This window comes from Myxocyprinus asiaticus, chromosome 28 (assembly GCF_019703515.2).
Source record: "Myxocyprinus asiaticus isolate MX2 ecotype Aquarium Trade chromosome 28, UBuf_Myxa_2, whole genome shotgun sequence".
NCBI classification, from domain to species: domain Eukaryota; kingdom Metazoa; phylum Chordata; class Actinopteri; order Cypriniformes; family Catostomidae; genus Myxocyprinus; species Myxocyprinus asiaticus.
This window is the reverse complement of record NC_059371.1, coordinates 43,542,415-43,566,750: the sequence shown is the minus strand read 5'-3', so window position 1 is coordinate 43,566,750 and position 24,336 is coordinate 43,542,415. Positions and strand designations below refer to the sequence as shown.

Here is a 24,336-nt window from a genome sequence, read left to right as displayed (position 1 = left end):
AATAGTGTGTGAAATTCTTGGGTGCAGTTCCGAGCAACATAACAGTCGTGATAGTGATTAGACATTCCACAGAGTGATCATTGTATAGTTTGATTAAATATGACTGTGAATAGTGTATAAAAATACATTATAAAATAATAATTGTATTTAGAACCCCAGTGAGCAAGCCTACAGCGACTGTTGTAAGGAACACAAAACTCCATAAGATGTTGGTTAATGGAAAAGAATACCCTTGGGAGAAACCAGGCTCACTGTGGGGGCCACTCTGGCTAACATCATGAATATAATGCCAATATTAGTTATTTGTGTGCAGTGCAAATCATAGTTTAAAATAAGTTAACTAAGTAAGTGTTAAGCGTTTAAACAAAGATTTTGTATGAACTGTAAAATTAATGACTAATGTTTTTGAAGTCCATCCTGGATAAACTGCAGTTCAGATAGATCCATTGTCCTTTGTTAGTTGGCTGACAAAGACTTTTGTTGGCAATTAAATGATAGTCTATATATTCAATTTCAAGAGTGTAGTCCATTAATACACAAAGGTGATCCAGGCAGAGATTGATGAGGTGCATCGCAGTTGAACCAGCAGGTCACTTCGGTGAGTTTTGGTGGGGTCCATCCTAAGTCCAAGGTTCAGGCAGAGGCGTATGGAGTATCCAATGTCTTACAGTTGGAGTTGGCATCAGTTCATCCTCTGAAGACTGAAGTGATGTCTGGCTAGCACTGGCTGTAGTTTATCGTCATAACTCTGCAACACGTAGCTGGAGTCCGACACCAAGCAGGAATGGAGCTGGATCTGGCCTGCTCTGGTAACCTTGGGATATGAATCCTGGGGTTGAGAAAGGGAAACATATAGAATAATATAAGATGCCATTAAATTTTTTGCAGAATTCTAGAATATGAGAAATGTTTCTTAAGGCAGTTAAGATTTGCCAGATGCAAGAAATTCAGACTTCCTGGCACCAGTTCGTCGTTTAGTTGTTCTGCGTGGAATTATTCAATTTCTCCTCATTTTCTTCTGCCTTGAAGTCCTATAAAGATGTAGAGTGAAAAACTTGTTATATTTTGGTCTGTTTTCACCCCAAACAGTTAACTTTATCTGGAAGTTCAACCGTACCACCAGAACATAAGTGTGCCCTAAATTAAGTTTTACTCCATTTTCACTCGGTCAGCTGAAATACTTCATACATTAGTCAATCCCTAAAACTAAAATTACTAAAACTAAAACTGAAATAAAAAAACAAACAAGTATGCTTACATAAACTTGAGCGAGTTTATTATTTTGAGCTCATTCAGGTGGATTTCTCTGTGATAGAGGTCTGCTTGTCTCAACTGCAAGCACAACCTGGTTACCATCAATATACTGTATCATCAATAATTAACCACTGTTTACATTAAATGTAATTAAATCACAATCTTTTCACAATGCTTTTTCTCCATGTCAGTGCTCTGTTGCCAGATTTTAAAGTAATGGTTTCTCTTCAAATTTGTGCCAAAAATTTCAGCCGAAATCCTAAAAGAGCATTTTATGCCATTTTTGGCTAAAACTGTTCAGTGGCCAAAATTTCGGTGTTTTCCAAATAAATATTTGGAAACAACCAAGTATTTACAGCCAACAACCTTGGAAACTGAGCACATGTGCATGTAGAATTGATTTCACTTTCAAGGCAAAGGGTAGTGACACCAAATTTCATTATTATTTTTTAATGTATAATGCTTTTGTCAAGGTTCAGCCACTTCTTTTGGTTGTTTTTATTGTCTTTGTAGCTGAGCTCTGACACTCATGTTTAGTGTCTTGTATAGTCTGTGTCTTGTGTGAGAATGCATGGCTTGAGCTATTGGCATTGTCATGCATTCTCTCGTTTTTTGACATGAGTGCATTGCTCTTATGTCATCCTTGTGGCATGCACTTGTGTCAGTTGTCTGTGTCTGCCTATTGCGACCCCGGGTGCGCTTCGAGTTGCATCGAGGTTCGGCACTTCTGTCTTCGGAGACTGTTTATTTGTGGCCTAACTCTCGCACAGATGTCCCACCTTTTTTTGCAGCCTGTTGCATGCATCGCATGGTATTTGCTTTGCGGTGTACACTCTGGTTTTGTCTAGTATGAGAGTGTATGGCATCACTTTGTTGGTGTTGCGTGAATTCTCGTCTCATCTGTCGTTTGGCATGAGCGCATGTTGCCTTGTAGTTTCTGGCGATATGAACTCGTGTCATTCGTGTGTTTGTGTCTGTGAGAGCACGTGACTTTGTTTTGGTTATGTATTGCCACGTGTCTCTCAGTCTTGCGTCATACCCCACCTCCTTGTCTGCTTATTAGTTTATTTGTTTAACCTGCCTTCCTTTTTAACCCGTTTGATTTCTCTCCCTATATTAGCTCCTCTTATTTGCTGTTCTGTGGTAAATTGTTTCATTTGCTCTTGTCGTCGTGTGCCTGTGTTTTCTGTCTACCTTCCCTGTCAAGTTCAAGATCTTAGTGTTATTCTAGTTCAGTTTTGTTTTTCTTCTTTCTCCATCGTGAGAGTTTTTGGCTATGTTTGTTTTCTGTTTATTTAAATAAAAGCTCATTGTTGCCAATCTGCGTTTGGGTCCTTCTCTCAACACCACGTACTGTGACAGAACAATACAGCCATTTCTGGACCAGGAAGAGGCACAATGGGCATCTTCTTCTTTCCATCTCCCCTCACTGACTTTTCCATCCATCAGTGCATGATTCAGCTCGTCCAACTTTGCAATGTCTGTCAGAGGGAACTGACATGAGGGACTTTGCATGTACATTTACATTCACATTTATGCATTTGGCAGATGCTTTTATCCAAAGCAACTTCCAATACCCTTATTACAGGGACAATCCCCCTGGAGCAACCTGAAGTGCCTTGCTCAAGGACAATGGTGGTGGCTCTGGGGATCGAACCAACAAACTTCTGCTTACCAGTTCAGTGCTTTAGTCCACTACGCCACCACCACTCCGTATGTAAGTTTTTGATTGCAGTGGACAAGCTGGACTATGATGAGATTGATCTGAAAGAGGTTTATAACATCTGCCTCGACCAACCTCTCTGTCGTGGGAAGGAGGATAAGCTGGGGCATTTTGGCTTTTGGGACTTTGTTGACTATCTCTTCGAGTGCAGGGAGTCTGCACTCCCATACCAGGAGGGGTTTCCCCAGGGGGACCACACCATCATCCCTCCCTCAACAAGCCCAATCCCCCTTCCTCCTATGACCCATAAACAGAGGAGGAGGAAGAACAGGACAGCTGCAGCCAGTGTGCTAAGCTGTGGGATGCAACAGCACTTGGCAAAACTTTTTTTAATAAGTCTTGAAAAAGTGATATTGCCATTTACTTACCAGTAGTGGTTGACTGATATGGGATTTTTAATGGCTAATGCCGATATCCAGAGTGCAGGGTGGCCGATACAGTGCCGATATATCACACGATTTAATATAGTAAATAACAAACATAAAATTGCTACAAAAAATAATAAACTATTATTTCTTAGCACTATATTTACTCAATTTCACACAAAACTTTGTAAAAAAAAAAAAAATCGAAATAAATAATATTGTATTTTAAATGGTAGATAGCAGTTTTTTCTTATATCTGTTTAGCAATCAAATTTTAGTAATTTATTTGCACATGAAAAAATTAATATATTAGGAAGAAGGAAATAATAGTACACACAGTAGTCCAGTAATCATGGATGGCATGTCCACATTAGCAATCGCATTTACTCAAAAATACCAGATCAAACCAATTGTACACACAGTGCGTAGTGAATATGACATTTACTTATAGCACACATGAAGCGCTTTCACTTTTAAGTTGCACTCATGTGCTCATGCGGATCCAGTGCGAGCAGCAATCTCCTGACAGTTTAAACAGCCTGGATCGCCTGCTTGGATTGTCATGGACTGACCATCATGATATTTGTATCAGAGGAACTTTTGATCATGAAGTTTTGATTCTGGCTGAGAGAATACATGCTTCAGAGGAAGAAACTCAGCAAAAAAAGAAACGTCCTCTCACTTTCAACTGCATTTATTTTCAGCAAACTTAATGTGTAAATATGGCTGGTGGCATTGTCATGCTGGAGGGTCATGTCAGGATGAGCCTGCAGGAAGGTTACCACATGAGGGAGGAGGATATCTTCCCTGTAACGCACAGCATTGAGACTGCCTGCAATGACAACAAGCTCAGTCCGATGATGCTGTGACACACTGCCTAGACCATGACGGACTCTCCACCTCCAAATTGATCCTGCTCCAGAGTGCAGGGCTCAGTGTAACACTCATTCCTTCAACAGTAAACCTGAATCCGACCATCACCCCTGGTGAGACAAAACCACGACTCGTCAGTGAAGAGCACATTTTGCCAGTCCTGTCTGGTCCAGCGAAGGTGGGTTTGTGCCCATAGGCGACATTGTTGCCAGTGATGTCTGGTAAGGACCTGCCTTACAACAGGCCTACAAGTCCTCAGTCCAGCCTCTCTCAGCCTATTGCGGACAGTCTGAGCACTGATGGAGGGGTTGTATGTTCCTGGTGTAACTCGGGCAGTTGTTGTTGCCATCCTGTACCTGTCCCACAGGTGTGATATTCAGATGTACTGATCCTGTGCAGGTGTTGTTACACGTGGTCTGCCACTGCGAGCATGATCAGCTGTCCTTCCTGTCTCCCTGCTGTCTTCAGCGTCTCACAGTACGGACATTACAATTTATTGCCCTGGCCACATCTGCAGTCCTCATGCCTCCATGCAGCATGCCTAAGGCACATTTACACAGATGAGCAGGGACCCTGGGCATCTTTCTTTTGGTGTTTTTCAGAGTCAGTAGAAAGGTCTCTTTAGTGTCCTAAGTTTTTATAACTGTGACCTTAATTGCCTACCGTCTGTAAGCTGTTAGTGTCTTAACAACCTTTCCACAGGTGCATGTTCATTAGTTGTTTATGGTTCTTTGAACAAGCATGGGAAACATTGTTTAAACCCTTTACAATAAAGATCTGTAAAGTTATTTGGATTTTTAAAAAATTATCTTTAAAATACAGTGTCCTGAAAAAGGAACGTTTCTTTTTAGTTTATTAGATGAGCACTCGACGGGAAGAAAACAAAAAAAGATTTTTGTGAGGTTTGTGAATAACATCTGTTTAAATTAGATAACTGCATATTTGCAAACAGTATATAATAGAACTTTTATTGATATTTGCCTTTTATCATTACAAATGAAAGTTAAAAGTGACAGGGAACTGCAGAGGAGAAGGTGAAAGAATACATGCTTTAGAGGTAAATACATTAGCAGTCCACAGGATGCTGGATCTGCTCAAGTTTTGTGAGGTTTGTTTATTACATCTGTTTAAACAAGATACGCACATATTTGCAGATGGTTTATGATATTAGTTTTATTGATATTTGCCTTTTTATCATTAGACAAGACAGTTAAATTTACAGGGAACTGTTGAGGAGAGAGGGGGAGAATGAAACAGGCGAGCACTTTTAACATTATGAGCTCAAACTCGTCTGCAGCGGCTCTTATTTGCAGACCGTTTAAATAAGACTATTATTGTAGTAACATGATGGCATGATGGTAACAACCGTGACTGATCGTTTACATGTCTCAGTCGCTTCACATGCAAACAGGCTATTTTTGGCGCCATCAAGAAACAAATCGGCCAAACGGGAAAATGTATAGCCGATGCCGATAACTAAAAAGCTCAGAATATCGGGCAATTTATTTCATTTCATTAGTATAATTTCAGCTCATTTTAGCGATGAAAAGGGACAGCAGCGATAAAACACTTGTTTTTACCTCATTTTATAAGACAAGTCAGTTATCTGTACGCATGTCAATTATATTTATAACATAATTCAGATAAAGTAAACTGGAAATGCACATAGGACAAAGTTAAATTCATATCACCAGACTCAATAAAGGTGACAATTGTAATAATAAACAGTACACATTTAATGTGTGTACTGTACACTGTTAGTAAATTAACAACACTTTATAAGATCATGAAGCAGACTTTATTCACACTTCCAGACTAAAACGTAAACATACGAGTAATATTTACACAGTTGATATGGGAAATATTTTATATTTTAAATTAAAACATTTTAGTTATTAGTAAACTTATGACTAAATTAACTATCCAAAAGAGACAGTTTTTAAATGCATAACAACATAAGTAAATCAGAACAGCAGTTAAACTCCAGGTATACTTGCATAATGTAGGTGTGTTTGCCTCGGTTAAAAGCAGCTCTTACAGTCATATAGACGGGATCATCACAGACGTTTTGTAATATTGTGACCAAATCAGATTAGAAAACAACACGAAAACATTTGTAACTTCTGAATGAGAGATGTTTATGGTGATGTAGCAGTTGGTGCGTGTACTCATCGGTAACGCATCAGACTCGCCGGAGTATGGTGATAAATCGTGGATAAAATATATGTTCGTTAAATGTCTGCGAAAGTCACATTTGCCAGTTTTTGTGCTGACTTCAGGGCCTGTATTCACAAAGATTTTTATCTGACCACTAGGAGTTCTTCAAAGAGTTAGCTAAGTGTTTTTGCTAAGAAGCTATTCACAAAACTGCTGAGAGCAAGTTTTACTTAGGAAATCTTAATGTATGTGTAAGGCAGAGCTGACCTTGTTCCTATGGATGATGTCACGTTATATGAGCGTGCTCTTTTAATTCACCCAAAGTAATTGGTAGACAATTTTTAAGGAAATTCTTCATAGACATATAGTGGGATGTACAGCTATATAACAAATATAATATTAATAGATAGATCGATTTTTTTTTTCAGTTGATGAACGCTTCTTCATCCTGTGTTGGTGCAATGAAACGAGCGTGCGTCCCATCTACTGTATCAGCTACACCGGTGAGTCCCACGATGGCTGTGAATGCCATCACAGCTTTTTTTCTCTGAAATGCATCTGCAGGAAAACAAATAAACATACGCTATGAACTGTCAGACAATGTGCAGTCTGGAAAGGGCATATAGAGTTTGATAGATAATTCTGCTATTGGAAGAAATTCCCAATTCATCTGCACTAAACAGTTTAATTTTGCCTGTGGCCAGGGAGCGCAGAGCTGTTAAAACCTTTATCTCCGGTGTAACTGGGTTGTTTCGGTTCGTGGGAGAGGTAACTGCATCTCTAACTAACTTTGCAATAATAAAAACACCCATGCGATTCAGACGATACCTTTTTTAAAGGTCAATGTCAATATTACAATATTCAAATGTTATATTACTAAAATACATCAACTCAACTGCGATTCAGGTGATACTTTTTTTAAAAGGTCTGTCATAATTATATTACAAAACATTGTTTTTAATTTGAATTTTTTTTGGGGGGGGGGGGATTTTTTCCCTTTTTCTCCCAATTTGGAATGCCCAATTCCCAATGCGCTCTAAGTCCTCGTGGTCGCATAGTGATTCGCCTCAGTCCGGGTGGCGGAGGACGAATCCCAGTTGCCTCCGCGTCTGAGACAGTCAACCCGCGCATCTTATCACGTGGCTTGTTGAGCGCGTTGCCACGGAGACATAGCGCGTGTGGAGGCTTCACGCCATCCACCACGGCAACCACGCTCAATTCACCATGCGCCCCACCGAGAACAAACCACATTATAGCGACCACGAGGAGGTTACCCCATGTGACTCTACCCTCCCTAGCAACCGGGCCAATTTGGTTGCTTAGGAGACCTGGCTGGAGTCACTCAGCACGCCCTGGGATTCGAACTAGCAAACTCCAGGGGGTGGTAGCCAGCGTATTTTACCACTGAGCTACCCAGGCCCCAAAAGGTTTTTAATGTGGATTGATGAAAGCAGATGCTTCGGATCGTTTGTGAGTCACTCTTAGTGAAGTCCTCCTGAGGACTTCTAAGCTGTCGTGGGTTTAGGAGCTACTTTTAGCGTTAAAATGCTTCACAAATTACTCTTAGATGGAAATGTTACGAGTCTTAAATTAGGAGTGACACGCATCTCATTTTTAAGAGTTGCTCCTAAATTTCTACATTAGCTGACATTTTTAGCCTTAAGAATTTTAGTGAATATAGGCCCTTATATGTATTAATTTTTACTGGGATTTGGTATTAAATGAAAAACTTTTTGATGTTTTCTTGATATTGTTTTATGGGTATTTTTCCATTCACAAGGTAAACAAGTTCTCTCAATAAATACAAAGACTTTTCACAAATGTTGTTTGTTATTTTCTTAGATGATACTGCTCTATTGGGAGAAATTCCATCTTTGGGTTTATCCGAATTTTAAAAATGTATTTGATATTATTGGACCTGAGGATAATATTTGCTCACTGTGACTACTGACAGACAGATATATCGGCCAGGCCGATTAATAAGCCATTTTGCAATTATCAGCATCGGTCGATAACCGTGTTCACTTGGCCGATAAATAGAAGTTTTAACTTTCCATTGTTTTTGTTTTACTTATGAAATTTTGTGTACTGGCAGCCCTTTCTGGACCTCCTTAAGAATGTTATTTCTGTGTAAAGTCCTCCCTGTAGTAATCTCTTTTCTAAAATTTATTGCATGTATGCTTATAACAGCCCATTTCATTTTTTTATCTTTTGTTTGTGTGTGCTGTGTAATTTCCTAATTCATAACCTTGTCACTATCCTTTGTTTGTTTTGTATATAATGTTAAAATTTAAATTAAAACATCAAAGTAAATAAATGTTGTGTACATGCTGTTATTAAATTGTATTATGTATACCGGCATTTACAGGTGCATCTCAATAAATTAGAATGTCGTGGAAAAGTTCATTTATTTCAGTAATTCAACTCAAATTGTGAAACTCGTGTATTAAATAAATTCAATGCACATAGACTGAAGTAGTTTAAGTCTTTGGTTCTTTTAATTGTGATGATTTTGGCTCACATTTAACAAAAACCCACCAATTCACTATCTCAAAAAATTAGAATATGGTGACATGCCAATCAGCTAATCAACTCAAAACACCTGCAAAGGTTTCCTGAGCCTTCAAAATGGTCTCTCAGTTTGGTTCACTAGGCTACACAATCATGGGGAAGACTGCTGAGCTGACAGTTGTCCAGAAGACAATCATTGACACCCTTCACAAGGAGGGTAAGCCACAAACATTCATTGCCAAAGAAGCTGGCTGTTCACAGAGTGCTGTATCCAAGCATGTTAACAGAAAGTTGAGTGGAAGGAAAAAGTGTGGAAGAAAAAGATGCACAACCGAGAGAACCGCGGCCTTATGAGGACTGTCAAGCAAAATCGATTCAAGAATTTGGGTGAACTTCACAAGTTGGACTGAGGCTGGGGTCAAGGCATCAAGAGCCACCACACACAGACATGTCAAGGAATTTGGCTACAGTTGTCATATTCCTCTTGTTAAGCCACTCCTGAACCACAGACAACGTCAGAGGCGTCTTACCTGGGCTAAGGAGAAGAACTGGACTGTTGCCCAGTGGTCCAAAGTCCTCTTTTCAGATGAGAGCAAGTTTTGTATTTCATTTGGAAACCAAGGTCCTAGAGTCTGGAGGAAGGGTGGAGAAGCTCATAGCCCAAGTTGCTTGAAGTCCAGTGTTAAGTTTCCACAGTCTGTGATGATTTGGGGTGCAATGTCATCTGCTGGTGTTGGTCCATTGTGTTTTTTGAAAACCAAAGTCACTGCACCCGTTTACCAAGAAATTTTGGAGCACTTCATGCTTCCTTCTGCTGACCAGCTTTTTAAAGATGCTGATTTCATTTTCCAGCAGGATTTGGCACCTGCCCACACTGCCAAAAGCACCAAAAGTTGGTTAAATGACCATGGTGTTGGTGTGCTTGACTGGCCAGCAAACTCACCAGACCTGAACCCCATAGAGAATCCATGGGGTATTGTCAAGAGGAAAATGAGAAACAAGAGACCAAAAAATGCAGATGAGCTGAAGGCCACTGTCAAAGAAACCTGGGCTTCCATACCACCTCAGCAGTGCCACAAACTGATCACCTCCATGCCACGCCGAATTGAGGCAGTAATTAAAGCAAAAGGAGCCCCTACCAAGTATTGAGTACATATACAGTAAATGAACATACTTTCCAGAAGGCCAACAATTCACTAAAAATGTTTTTTTTTATTGGTCTTATGATGTATTCTAATTTTTTGAGATAGTGAATTGGTGGGTTTTTGTTAAATGTGAGCCAAAATCATCACAATTAAAAGAACCAAAGACTTAAACTACTTCAGTCTGTGTGCATTTAATTTATTTAATACACGAGTTTCACAATTTGAGTTGAATTACTGAAATAAATGAACTTTTCCACGACATTCTAATTTATTGAGATGCACCTGTATATCTGCCATTAACCAACCTGCTCTCCAGCTTTTTAGCATCAGCTATTGAAAAATCCATATCGATCGACCTCTAACTGTGACTTCTTTTTACATGTTTATATAGAGTACTTGCTGAGATGAAACTTTTTTCACATGAAGAGCATTGGTAAGGTTTCTCTCCAATATGGATTCTCTCGTGTGTTTTCAAGTTTTTTGAACAAGTGAAACTCTTTCCACACTGTGAGCACTTGTATGGTTTCTCTCCAGTATGAATTCTCTCGTGTGTTTTTAAGTTTTGTGACCTAGTGAAACTCTTTTCACAGTGTGAGCACTTGTATGGTTTCTCTCCAGTATGATCTCTCTCATGTGTTTTCAGGCTATTTGACTGTGTAAAACTCTTTTCACAGTGTGAGCACTTGTATGGTTTTTCTCCAGTATGGATTCTCTCATGTCTTTTAAAGCTTTGTAACCAAGTGAAACTCTTTTCACAATGTGAGCACTTGTAAGGTTTCTCTCCGGTATGGATTCTCTCGTGTTTTTTCAGGACATTTGACGCAGTGAAACTCTTTTCACAGTGTGAGCACTTGTATGGTTTCTCTCCAGTATGGATTCTCTCGTGTGTTTTCAGGATATATGACTCAGTGAAACTCTTTCCACAGTGTGAACACTTGTATGGATTCTCTCCAGTATGATTTCTCTTGTGTGTTTTCAGGTGTTTTGACCTAGTGAAACTCTTTTCACAGTGTGAGCATTGGTATGGTTTCTCTCCAGTATGAATTCTCTCATGTGCTTTTAGGCTTTTTGACTGTGTGAAACTCTTTTCACAGTGTGAGCACTTGTAAGGTTTTTCTCCAGTATGAGTTCTCTCGTGTGTTTTCAGGGTTTTTGACAGAGTGAAACTTTTTCCACAGTGTGAGCACTTGTATGGTTTCTCTCCAGTATGAATTATTTTGTGCCGTTTCAAGCTGCCGGCTGTAATAAAGGTCTTCCCACATTCAAAGCACATATGAGCCGCCACACCGGTATGTATTTTCTGGTGCTCTTTAACATAGTCCAGACGTGTAAAACTCTTTCCACAAAAAGAACACTTGTAAGGCTTCTCATGAGTTTTCAGGTGTGTTTTTAGGTACTGTGCCAGAACAAATGTTTTACCACACTTATCACATTCAAATGGTCTTTCTCCAGAGTGACAGTGAAGATGATCCTTGAAATAGCATGCATCTGCAAAATTTTTCCCACACTGATGGCACATGTAAGGATTCTCGCCAGTGTGAATTCTCATGTGTTTAATGAGACTGATTTTACATGTTAAACTCTTTCCACACTGAGAGCAGTTGAAAGTATTTTTGGCTGCTCTTCTTTGAGGCTTTTTTGGTGAGAAATTCTGTTCTGTCTTTGAGCTTTGAGATTTTTCTTCAGTTATGAAATCATGATGTTTCTCCTGCAATTCATTCAGTTCTTCATGTTCCTCTTTCACTTCCATCAGCTCTGAAATGAACACGGTAAATTGACAAAAATAAATTTAAGACGGACAAATGTAAAAATATATAAAATTGAACTCTAAATGGAAGAACACAACAAACGTTCAGTATTTATTTGTGATTTTTTTGATGTGCAAAAGGTATACTGTATATTCCATCAATTCTGTCCAATAACTGCATTTCATGATTTTAGTCATTTAGATTAAATGTGTCACAGTTGCAGAAAGTCATACATGTGGTCAATAACATGAGGGTCAGTAAATGCACCTTTTTAAAAGACAACTGAGCACAAAAACTAAAAGAAAAACAGCAGAGAACTTTTAAGTGATAAAACTCTCATGACAGTCGATTGTCATGAAAATGTTAAAGAAGAAACATACCTGCAGGAATAAAATCATCTTCATCTCTCTGTTGTTCCTCTGCTGTGGTTTCTTTTATCTCCTCCTGCTTCACTTCAATCTTCACTGGTGTCTGCAGCATCTGCTGTTCATCATCATCTTCATCACTCTGTTGTTCTTCTGTTGTGTTTTCTTCTTTTATCTCCTCCTGCTTCACTTCAGTCTTCACTGGTGTCTGCAGCATCTGCTGTTCATCATCATCTTCATCACTCTGTTGTTCTTCTGCTGTGGTTTCTAATTTTATCTCCTCCTGCTTCACTTCAATCTTCACTGGTGTCTGCAGCATCTGCTGTTCTTCAGTGTGAATCACATCCACCTGCTCTCTCATGATGAACATCTGAGCACAAAAACATCATCATTATAATGGACTGACATTCATCAAACTCAAAAAGATAAAACACAAGAAAGCTCTGTTCTTTCAGAAATGGTATAAATATAAATGTGTGTTTTGTGTTTGGTTTCATCTTACTGACTGCAGGAATATTATAACAGGCTATATGGGAGAGCAGAGAACAAACTATGCAAGACTATAGTTGTAACATATGGTTTAAAAGTTTCCACACAGACAATTATGTGATAAAGACCCCAGCTAACTGTTACATTGTGATTAAGTAAACAGACTGGACCAAATGGTCACAGCGACATATCAAATTATGTTGCGCCAACATAATTTGGAGTGTCCCATATTCACCATGGCAACATTTTTTGCATGTTTGGGCAACATGGTGAGTCCGTTCAGAGATTATTTAGCAGAGAAGGGCCACATCTATTAAAATGAATGGGAGAAACTGGAACGCCCAACCAAGGAGCTCTAAGCACCCAATGGTCAATGAATATAGAAAGGAAGTCCCACCTTCCAGGTAAAAGAGCCAATCACCTTTCAGATACAGACATCACCTGTCAATAAACTCAAGAACATGCATGTGTATTAGCTGTTGAGAGAAATGGAGTGCTCCTCTAACCATTGTCACATAGGGGTTTAAATTCTAAAATAATTGGAACTTCCTCCTCCAAACCGAAAAGGGATCATAGAAGTATAAAACTCCAAAAGTGGATAAAATAAGATATACTTTGGAAGGAATGCTTTTGTGTGACAGTGAAAACTAAAAGCAATCTAGCCACATCCTGTGTTGAATGATGTGCGCATGAAGAAAGGAAGAAACCAATATTAGGTAAAAGGACATATGTCAGAGAGACTTGTGCTATATGTAATGCTTTGTGCAAAAGTATGATGCTTTTTGCAAAGATGTTAGAAATTGTATCACATACACTGACTATATAAGAGGCTTAGAAAGCATGCACAAGACACAGACGAACGAGTAGAGCACGAGCACACAACTGCAAGAGAGCGATGCTTCAAGAGATTTAACTAATTGCCTGCAAACAATATACACTCAACATCCACTTTAGACACATACACCTACACTGACTGAGGATAAGCTTCCAATGTTATTTTAGAGGTATGGTCCAAGGTACCCACAGTATTGTACTGCTAAATACAATTGAAGTCAGAAGTTTACATACACTTAGGTTGAAGTCATTAAGAGACATTTTTTAACCACTCCACAGATTTAATATTAGCAAACTATAGATTTGGCAAGTCATTTAGGATATCTACTTTGTGTATGACACAAGTTATTTTTTCCATCAATTGTTTACAGACGGATTGTTTCACATTAAATTGACTATATCACAATTCCTGTAGGTCATGTGTTTAGATACACTGTACATTGATAGATACATTGAAAATTATGTCAAGACTTTAGACAATTAGCTTCTGATAGGAGGTGTACTGAATTGGAGATGTACCTGTGGATGTATTTTAAAACCTACCTTCAAACTCAGTGCCTCTTTGCTTGACATCATGGGAAAATCAAAAGAAATCAGCCAAGACCTCAGAAAAAAAATTGTGGACCTCCACAAGTGTGGTTCATCCTTGGGAGCAATTTCCAAATGCCTGAAGGTATCACGTTCATCTGTACAAACAATAGTATGCAAGTATAAACACCATGGGACCTTCGCAGTCATCATACCGCTCAGGAAGGAGACGCATTCTGTCTCCTAGAGATGAACGTAGTGTGGTGTGAAAAGAAAACACAGCCTCGGGCCACGGGGACCAACAAAAATCAGTGCAGGTGGAGGTGAGATCCGTCACAGGCGCAGCGAATAGGCTGTAATTCCGAATAAGCCTACGATAAAAATGAGCAAACATCAGAAACCTCTGCAAAGCCTTGTGAGAATCTGTGGTTGGCCAATCGAAGTTGGCTCTGACCTTGGCAGGGTCCATGTGCACTCCCTCGGACGAAATCGTAACGGAACCGACTGTGCATAAAAAGCATACTTCTCCACCTTGATGAACAGCTGATTCTCTAACAGTCGTTGAAGCACCTGCCTGACATGCTGAACATGGTCCTGGATATTCTGGGAGAAGATCAGAATATCATCTAGATAAACACAAAATGATCAACAATATCGCTGAGCAAGTTATTTACGAGCCCCTGGAAGACGGCGGGGGCGTTGACCAATCTGAAAGGCATGACCAAATATTCAAAGTGCCCCCTAAAAGCCATCTTCCACTCACCCCCCTTCCTGATCCGAACAAGGTGATAAGCATTGCGTAGGTACAACTTCGTAAAGACGGACGCTCCTAGCAAGAGTTCAAAAGCTGAGGACATCAACAGCAAAGGATAACGATTCTTCACAGTGATGTCATTCAGCCCCCAATAATATATATATATATAAAGGGTCTACGGGAACCATCCTTCTCCACAAAAAAGAACCCCGCCCCTGCTGGCGATGAGGAAGGGTAGATGAGACCAGCTGCCAGAGAATCACCGATATACCTGTTTATGGCCTCCCTCTCAGGAGCCAAGAATGATTACAGCCACCCCTGGGGAGGTGAAGTACCAGGAAGCAATTCAATAGCACAATCGTACTGGTGATGAGGAGGAAGGATCACGTGTGTCACGTGTATCAACGGTACACTGGATATATCCGCTGGTTCATCCTGCAATGAAACAAGACTGGACAGGGGAGACAGCAGAGTTAAGACAGTAAAGACTCCAAGCAAGAACAGTGTTGGTTGACCAGTCTATGTGTGGGTTGTGTGTTACCAACCAAGGATGCCCCGACACTACCGGTGCCAATGGAGATTGGATCAGGTAAAAGGACAACTGCTCTGTATGATTTTCTGAGATGAAGGTGACTGGCTTGTTGGAACAGGTGATGACAGGCAGGGGCATGCCACTGAAGGTGTGGGCAGTGACAGGTTCATCCAACTGGTCAATAGGAACCCGCCATTCGGAAGCCAAGTCGATGTCCATAAAGTTCCCTTTGGCTCCAGAATCTACCAATGAGGAGACTGTGTGACTGGTTGATCCAGACTGCTGCTGGGCTGGGAGAAATGTGTGTAATCCAGGGGCTTTGTTAAATGGCGTCGCGCTCACCAGTTACCCCCGCCTACTGACGTGCGGTGTCTTTTACTGGACAGCAAGCAGAAAAATGACCAGACCGGGCACAATGAAAGCAAAATCCTTGAAGGAGGTGTCGCTGTTTCTCCTTATGAGAGATCAGAGTTTAACCCAACCATATGGGCTCTGCATCGGGCAGTGATTCCTGTGACCTGGCTGAAGCTGTGGACTGGGAAAGATGGTAGCCGCTCGGGTTGGTAGAGTGTGGCAGCAACGGCATAGGTCTAGATGTTGATCTACTTGGATTGCCAAATCGAAACATGGAGGCAGATCGAAGGGATTGAGAAAGGAGTTGGAGGAAGGATATGGGCCTCTGAGCGTCCAGAAATGTGGGGAACTGCCGGAGCCTTTGAGGACACTTCCTGAGTGAGACCAGCATCGGGAGGTTGAACAACAGAGGTGAGTTCACAATCTAAAATCACAATCTAAAAAGTTAAAAATACTCGCATGTGGGAGCCTGGGTAGCTCAGCGAGTACTGACACTGACTATCACCAATGGAGTCACAAGCTCAAATCCAGGGCATGCCGAGTGACTCCAGCCAGGTGTCCAAAGCAACCAAACTGGCAAGGTTGCTAGGGAGGGTAGAGTCATATGGGGGTAACCTCCTCATGGTTGCGATAAGGGGTTCTCGCTCTCAGTGGGGCACGTGGCAAGTTGTGCGTGGGTCGCGGAGAATAGCATGAGCCTCCCATGCTACGAGTCTCCGCGGTGTCATGCACAGCGAGCCACGTGATAAAATGCGTGGATTAACTGTCTCAGAAGCGGAGGCAACTGAGACTTGTCCTCCACCACCTGAAATGACGTGAGTAACTGCGCCACCACGAGGACTTACTAAGTAGTGGGAATTGGGCATTCCAAATTGGGAGAAAAATGGAATAAAAAAAGAGATTAAAATACAATTATATCACATTAAAATATACCATTACATAAATAAATACAATTTAGATGTTGAAAAAAAAATTATTTTGCTGATATGATGATGTGTTGAACGGCAATTAATCTACCAATAGTTATTAAAATTGGTAGCCTATATTAAATGTTCTTTCCTTCCTGTAATGGGGAGGGCCAGACAGAGGCTACAAGAATCAAAATGTAATTAAATTCTATATGCAGTTTATAGTGCAACCAAAATACTAATAAGAAAAAAAAAAAGATTTTTGATACATAACACAGAACTTTAAATTTTAAAGGCTGAAATACACCAGGGACTCTTATTTTGAAATGTAAGCGCTTCCCTGTTTCTAGCTGCTCATTCAAACAGATAAGGGAAATAAAATGTGCACTCCAATAATCTACAACATATTACAATTTAAACAATTAAAAGTGAACACTGTCATATATCTTCAACACTATATCATCATCATCAACAGTTGATCATTAGTAATTGCTTGGCGTAAATTTCCGATATGGCTTAATGATTGTGAACTGCTCTACAACAGCTGAAAACAGAAACACTAACAAGCCCCCGCATGCTTGGAGAAAATACAGTGCCATGTTTTCACTTTGTAGGATGTCACAGCGCATGCATTTATTTAATTAAATGGTATTCTTTTGAAGTTAGATAATCACATTAGGTCATATCATGATTCCTGTCTTCCACCCCCAAATTTAATTGAGACTTTTGTTGAATCATTTAAGATATTTAAGACTTTATGACCATAAATTATGGAAAAGTGAATTTAAGACATTATGACTTTAAGGATCCGTGGGAACCTTGCAATTCTAAGGTCAAAAGAAATTCCAGAAATGATGAGGAAAAAGGTGATTGAAATACTTCAGTCTGGGAAGGGTTACAAAGCTATTTCAAAGGCTCTGAGACTCCAAAGTACCACAGTAAGAGCCATTATCTCCAAATGGGGAAAACTTGGCACAGTAGTGAACCTTCCAAAATTCCTCCAAAAGCACAGCGATGACTCATACAGGAAGTCACAAAAAAGCCAAGGACAACATCCAAGGAACTGCATACATACACACACACACACACACACACACACAGACACACACACATACATTACATATATACATACATACATACATACATAGTGCAAATCTAAATACAAATCTGTTATATACAGTGCAAATGAAATAAAATGGCAAAAGAGGTCGGATGTTTTGGATAAGTATAAAAAAAGATTAGACTGTGTATTGCACATAATTATTGCTCAATGGGGCAGTTTTAACTGTTCATGAGATGGATAGCCTGAGGGAAAAAACTGTTCCTGTGCCTGACGGTTCTGGTGCTCAGAGCTCTGAAGCATCGGCCAGAAGGCAACAGTTTAAAAAGGTAGTGGGCATAAGCAATAAGCAAATTAAAGGGGATCTAGAAAGGGTCCAGTGATGTTCTTCAGGTGGGCAAACACCAGTCTCTCAAATGATTTCATGACCAAAGACATCAGGGCAACAGGTCTGTAGTCATTAAGTCCTGTGATTTTTGGTTTCTTTGGGACAGGAATGATGATTGAGCATTTGAAGCAGCATGGGACTTCACACTGCTCCAGTGATCTATTGGAAATCAGTGTAAAGTTGGGGGCCAGGTGGTTAGCACAGGATCTAAAACACGTGGGTGAAATTCCATCTGGGCCCTGTGCTTTCCTTGTCGGAAGATACGGTACACTTCCTCTTCATAGATCTTAAGTGAAGGTTGAGTAGCAAGAGGGGGGTTGAAGGAGGTGTTGGTGTTTGTGTGAAGTGAAGATCAGAGTGGGTGTGGGGTATGAGATTGGGCCATTCAAATCTACAGTAGAACACATTCAGGTCATCAGCCAGTTGTTGGTCCACCACAGGGTTGGGGGCAGGAGTCCTGTAATTCATCATTTGTTTCATGACACTCCACACTGATGCAGGGTCATTAGCTTCTCAGAGTATCTTTTTTAGCCACTCTGATTTCCTTATTCAGTGTGTTCCTGGCCTGATTGTACAATAATTTATCCCCACCTCTGTAAGCATCCTCTTTGGCCTGACGAAGCTGCCCGAGTTCTGCTGTGAACCATGGTTTGTCATTGTTAAATGTTAAATAAGTCCTAGTAGGAATGCACATGTCCTCACATTAACTGATATATGATGTCACAGTATATGTGAGCTCATCCAGGTCGGTGGCTGCAACCTCAAAAACACTCCAATCAGTGCAGTCAAAGCAGGCTTGTAGTTCCAGCTCTGATTCATTGGTCCATCTTGTACAGTCCTTACTACAGGCTTAGCAGATTTTAGTTTCTGTCTGTAGGTTGGAAGAAGATGAACCAGACAGTGATCAGAGAGTCCCAAAGCTGCTCCAGGGACAGAGCGATATACATCCTTTATTGTTGTGTAGCAATGATCCATTATATTTCTGTCTCTGGTTGGGCATGTAATGTGCTGTTTGTATTTGGGAAGTTCACGTGTGAGATTTGCTTTGTTAAAATCCCAGAGAATAATAATAACTGAGTCCGGGTATTGTTGTTCTGTGTCTGTGATTTGATCAGCCAGCTGTTGCAGCGCGGCATTCACACACACGTTTGGTGCGATATAAACACTCACCAGAATAAATGAGAAAAACTCCCGTGGCGAGTAGAAAGGCTTACAGTTAATAAAGAGCTCTTTCACATTAGGACAGCACCTCTCATTTTCCCCGTTAAATCCGCGATGCGGTCCGCTCTGAACAGCTGAAAGCCTGGCAGATGTAATGTGTTGTCCTGAATGGCTTCGCTCAGCCAGGTTTCTGTGAAGCACAAGGCAGCAGAGTTTGAAAAGTCCTTGTTTGTACAGGTGAGATGTAGTTTGTCTGTTTTGTTAGGCAGAGAGCTGAGATTAGCTAGATGAATGCTTGGCAGCGCTGTTTGAAAGCCACGCCGATGGAGCCCGAACAGCGCGCCTGCTCGTCTCCCTCGCCTGCGTCTCTTGAACAGCAGAGCTGCTCCTCCAACTTAAATGTCCAGCAAAGTGTCCGAACATTCAAAAACCGGGGACAGATTGTCTGGTATATGCTGTCGAATGTTCAGCAGTTCATCCCTGATAAAACTGATTGGAAAAACATTACTAAACACAGGACAAACAAACAAAAACAACAAAAGAATAGGAGCGCTCCACAATGAGGCGGCCATCCATGGCGCCATCATTTATGGATTTATGCGCCAGCATTCATGACTCCACTATCAGAAAGACACTGGCCAAAAATGCAATCCATAAAAGGGTAGCGAGGCGAAAACTACTGCTAACCCAGAAGTACATTAAGGCTAATTTGAATTTTGCCACAAAACACCATGATGATCCTCAAACCTTTTGGGAGAATGTTCTGTGGACTGATGAGTCGATAGTGGAACTGTTTGGAAGACAGGGGTACCGTTACATCTGGCATAAATCAAACAGAATTCCACAAAAAGAACATCATACCAGCATGGTGGTGGTAGTGTAATGGTGTGGGGACACCTTGCTGCTTCAGGGACAGGGTAACTTGCAATAATTGATGGAAACATGAATTCTGCTCTCTACCAGAAAATCCTAAAGGAGAACATCCAGTCATCAGTCCGTGAGTTGAAGCTCAAGCGTAACTGAATTATGCAGCAAGACAATGATCCAAAGCATAGGAGTAAGTCCACCTCTGAATGGTTCAAAAGAAACTAAATTAAAGTTTTGGAATGACCTAGTCAATGTCCTGACTTGAACCCGACTGAGATGCTGCGGCAGGGCCTTAAATGGGCAGTTTATGCTCAAAACCCCTCCAATGTTGCTGAATTTAAGCAGTTCTGCAAAGAAGAGTGGGCCAAAATTCAAGATTAATTTGATCGAAAGGCTATGCAGAGGCGAGATAGGGGCAAGAGCTTCCTTTTCAGTACAAAAACCTGGGAGGGGCTCTCTCAGGTGGAAGCGACTGATGAGCCAAATGTCTGAGACCGAATGCATTATAAAAAAACAAAATCTTGGGTAGGCCTAACCCACCTTTTTCAATCGACCTATGTAACTTATTGAAATTTAACCTGGCATGCATACCATTCCAAATGAAGGACTTTGTAATGAAGCCCAGCTGTCCACGTCATTCGAAAACCTTTTTATTAAGGGATCAAAATTAACTCAAATTCGACAAATTTGCTGGAAATAAAATACCCAAATACTTAATGCCCTGTTTGGGCCACTGGAATGCACCCAGCTGGAAAGCCGTTTCTGGGCAGTACGCTGTCAGATCTAATGGTTCCACAAAGTTTCTAATATCTTCATCAGTAGACGAAGACGTGGAACTATAGAGATCAAAGTAGAATTCTTTAAAAGCATTATTAATATCAATGGCTGAGGTAAATATTTCACCACCAGCAGATTTCACTGAGGGAATGGTAGAAAAAGACTCTCTCTGCTTTATATATCTAGCCAAAAGTTTTCCTGCTTTGTCCCCCAACTCAAAGTATGACTGTTTTGCCCTGAATAGCCAAAACTCCACTTTCCGTGACAAAATAGTATTATATCTGTATTTCAATCGAGTCAATTCTCTGAGGCCTTCGGATGACAAACGGCGCTTCAGCTCTGCTTCGGCATTTTTAATATTCCTTCCAACTCCACGAGTTCTCATGCTTTGGATTTTTTGATGAATGAGGCATACTGTATGATCCGGCCCAAAGAACCGCCTCCCATGCCACGCCCACAGTGGATACTGAGGACCAATTGGTCTCCATATAAACATTGATTTCAGTCTTTAACATTTGTTGGAATTCAGGATTTTGCAAAAGGGACACATTAAGGCGCCAACTACATGATTTCTTTTTCTCCGTATGTGGCAATACCTCTAAACTCACCAGGGCATGATCTGAGACTAAGATATTTCCAATTGAGCAATCCACAACAGATGAAATGAGGGACATGGATATATATATAAAAAAAAAAAAATCTATTCTAGAATAAATCTTATGGACTGATGAAAAAATATATAGTCTCTACCAGATGGGTTCAAAAGACTCTTTCTGCAGTAATATCTGTACGACCAAGATTTTTACACATCCTGTGATGCGTCAGTGTTGCTCTAGGGGGTTTACACACTTTTGCTTCACTATGATCAAGCAAGGAGTCCATCAAAACATTAAAGTCTCCTCCCAATATTATATCATGAGGGGTGCCAGCGGTTTGCAACATCCCTTCAAGATCTATAAAAAAGCCCTGATCATCAGTGTTAGGCACATAAATATTAGCCAAAATCAACCTTTGCCCCTGAATTTCAGCTAAAACAGCGCCAACCAGCGACAATCCCTTTCAATACAAAAGGTCCATGAACTCCCACGAGCCCGCACGACAACTTTGCCATCAGATTGCTCAATTTTGTCTCACAAATTTGTGAAGCAAGTTACATAACAGAAAATACTTTGTAAAATAACCCCCAGCCAAAAGGAAGAATGAACACAAAGAACATGTAGATTCATTCACAGAACTGTTTTAAAGGTGTGATCCTCCACAAAACAAATTTCAGCTGATATAAAACCGTTCAGTTTTACGGATAGATAAACGAATGTTCAGTGAGCCAGCTGTTATGAGTTCAGCGGATGACGTAATCATTCCAGTGTCCCGAAAAATGGCACAAGCTCCAGCCTTTAGGCGGAGCCAACACCGACATCCTGGTTCCCCGGATGGTCGAGTCAATTCACTCAGAGGCCGCATAAAAGTATATACCATGACTTACTCAATCCGTCAACTTTATAAAAGACATCCTTTGTGTGAGCATGTAGATATTTGTGGTCATCCGTAGTGTCCACTCTCAAACTGGCCGGGAACTTCCATGCAAACGTAATCTTCCGTCAATTCAAAAGATTCTTTAAGGAAAGTGTTATTCACAAACAATCTCCAGCCGCTAGGCGGAGCCAACGCAAAAAGAAACCAAAATGACGCCCAGCTTCCTCAAAAGCCAGATTAAGTACAGCGAGTCGACCCACTCACATGAGAAACATCCAATGGTTTCTCACCCATTGATTCAATAAATTGCCTGATTGGCACATGTAAATACTTTGCGACCATCTTTCGTTTCTATTCTCAGTTTGGCTGGGAACATCAGAGCAAAAGTGATCTTCCGCTGATGTAAGAGTTTCTTGCATTCCTTGAACCGATCGCATTTCTCTCGTCGAACTCGCAAAGTCCGGGAACAAGAAAATATTATGATTCCTCCAAGAAAGCTTCCCTTTGCTCCTCGCCTGGCGCAACACGAGATCTTTATCGGATGACCTCAGAAATTTGGCCAGAATCGATCGGGGCCTGTCTCCCTCAGCAGATCTCCAAGCAGGGACTCTGTGAGCTTGCTCGATTTCCAGCTTGTGGCCTGTTATGTCGAGCAGACTTGGGAAGAGCTCGTCTAGGAATTTCATCATATATCTGCCCTCCTCATGTTCAGGAATTCCAACAATTCTGACGTTATTCCTGCGGCTTCTATTCTCAAGATCTTCAAGCTTTTCAAGAATACGTTCCAGATCAACTTTGGTTGCGGGTGGATTAGCGGTTAATTCCCTCTCCGAAGACTCCAAGTAATCTATTCGTTCTCAGCATCCGACACTCTTGTAACTAACTCAGAGAATTTTATTTCCATCGCCGTAATTGATCGACGTATTACAGCAAGATCCTCCAAGTCAGCAAGAACCTTCATCATCATCACCGATATCTTGGACAACTGACGCTGGATTCCTTCTCCCGCCGCGCCATCCAAATCGAGTCTCCGGTCTGTAGGCTTGTCGGGGCTTTCATCCTGAACACGTAAGTGTCTTTTAATGTCTCCAGAGCCCAATGATTTTGACTTCTTTGCCATGTTTTACCTCAAAGAGCAAATGTGTAACTGGATGTATCGAATTTCACCAGATTATAACATGAAAATAATAAAAAAATTAACAAAGTGCGCAGAGCTGTCTCTCACATGTCTGCCCTTCGCATGGCGTCACCGTACTCTTCAGATTAGTTTTTATGTTTAGAATAGCAATAAAGTCTTATTTGTATTTAAAGATAATTTGACCGTTGTATAGTTTGATAATCTCGTCACTTGATTTTTTCAAAGATCCGGCCCTAAAAGCTACACCTAAAATATGTGTGATATTATTTTCAATAAGCCATGAGAATAATATTACTCCAATAAGTGAATTAATCATAATTCCCTTATTAAAGCTAATTCCTTACAATAGAAATTGTGAGCGAATACAATGAGACGTTGTATTATGATTTTAATGCCAGAGAATTTTATTCAGACAATTAATCTAATTATTTGTCATTTATCTTATAATGGTTGTCTAATTCCATTATAAATAGACATACTGTTCCCTACATTATAATGATTGAGGTACACGGCACTTTAATCTGTACCGTGTACATCTACATTAACCGGAAATCCTACATCACATTCCCAGTGGGTCAAAATATTTGACAGCATTGCCTTTAAATTGTTCAAATTGGGTGAAACGTTTTGGGTTGCCTTCCCCAAGCTTCTCACAATAAGTTGCTGGAATTTTGGCCCATTCCTCAAGACGGAACTGGTGTAACCGAGTCAGGTTTGTAGGCCTCCTTGCTCGCACACACTTTTTCAGTTCTGCCCACAAATTTTCTATTAAATTGAGGTCAGAGCTTTGTGATGGTTACTCCAGTACCTTGACTTTGTTGTCCTTAAGCCATTTTGCCACAACTGTTGTCAGGGTTATATTATTAACACTCTCTTATATCTTGTTTTGTGCTCAGTTTATACACCCGAACGTTATCACAGATATTCATGTA

General features: G+C 40.6%; 3 protein-coding genes and 1 pseudogene across 3 annotated transcripts in view; all 4 read right to left on the bottom strand.

Moving 5' to 3' along the window:
• LOC127418625 (zinc finger protein 239-like) overlaps positions 1–24,336 on the bottom strand; it is a 197,029-nt gene that overhangs the window by 123,011 nt on the left and 49,682 nt on the right. The window lies entirely within an intron of this gene.
• LOC127418597 (zinc finger protein 501-like) overlaps positions 1–24,336 on the bottom strand; it is a 113,053-nt gene that overhangs the window by 60,255 nt on the left and 28,462 nt on the right. The window lies entirely within an intron of this gene.
• Positions 1–24,336, bottom strand: part of LOC127418578 (zinc finger protein ZFP2-like) — a 51,471-nt pseudogene that overhangs the window by 23,662 nt on the left and 3,473 nt on the right.
• Positions 6,782–24,336, bottom strand: part of LOC127418577 (zinc finger protein 721-like) — a 620,351-nt gene continuing 602,796 nt past the window's right edge. Inside the window, exons 8-11 of the mRNA XM_051659200.1 lie at positions 11,511–11,590; positions 10,788–11,267; positions 10,334–10,703; positions 6,782–6,930 (exon numbers count right to left, since the gene is read on the bottom strand). Of these exons, the coding sequence (XP_051515160.1) occupies positions 10,387–10,703; positions 10,788–11,267; positions 11,511–11,590 (877 nt within the window). The 3' untranslated portion in view covers positions 6,782–6,930; positions 10,334–10,386. The remainder of the gene's footprint in view (positions 6,931–10,333; positions 10,704–10,787; positions 11,268–11,510; positions 11,591–24,336) is intronic.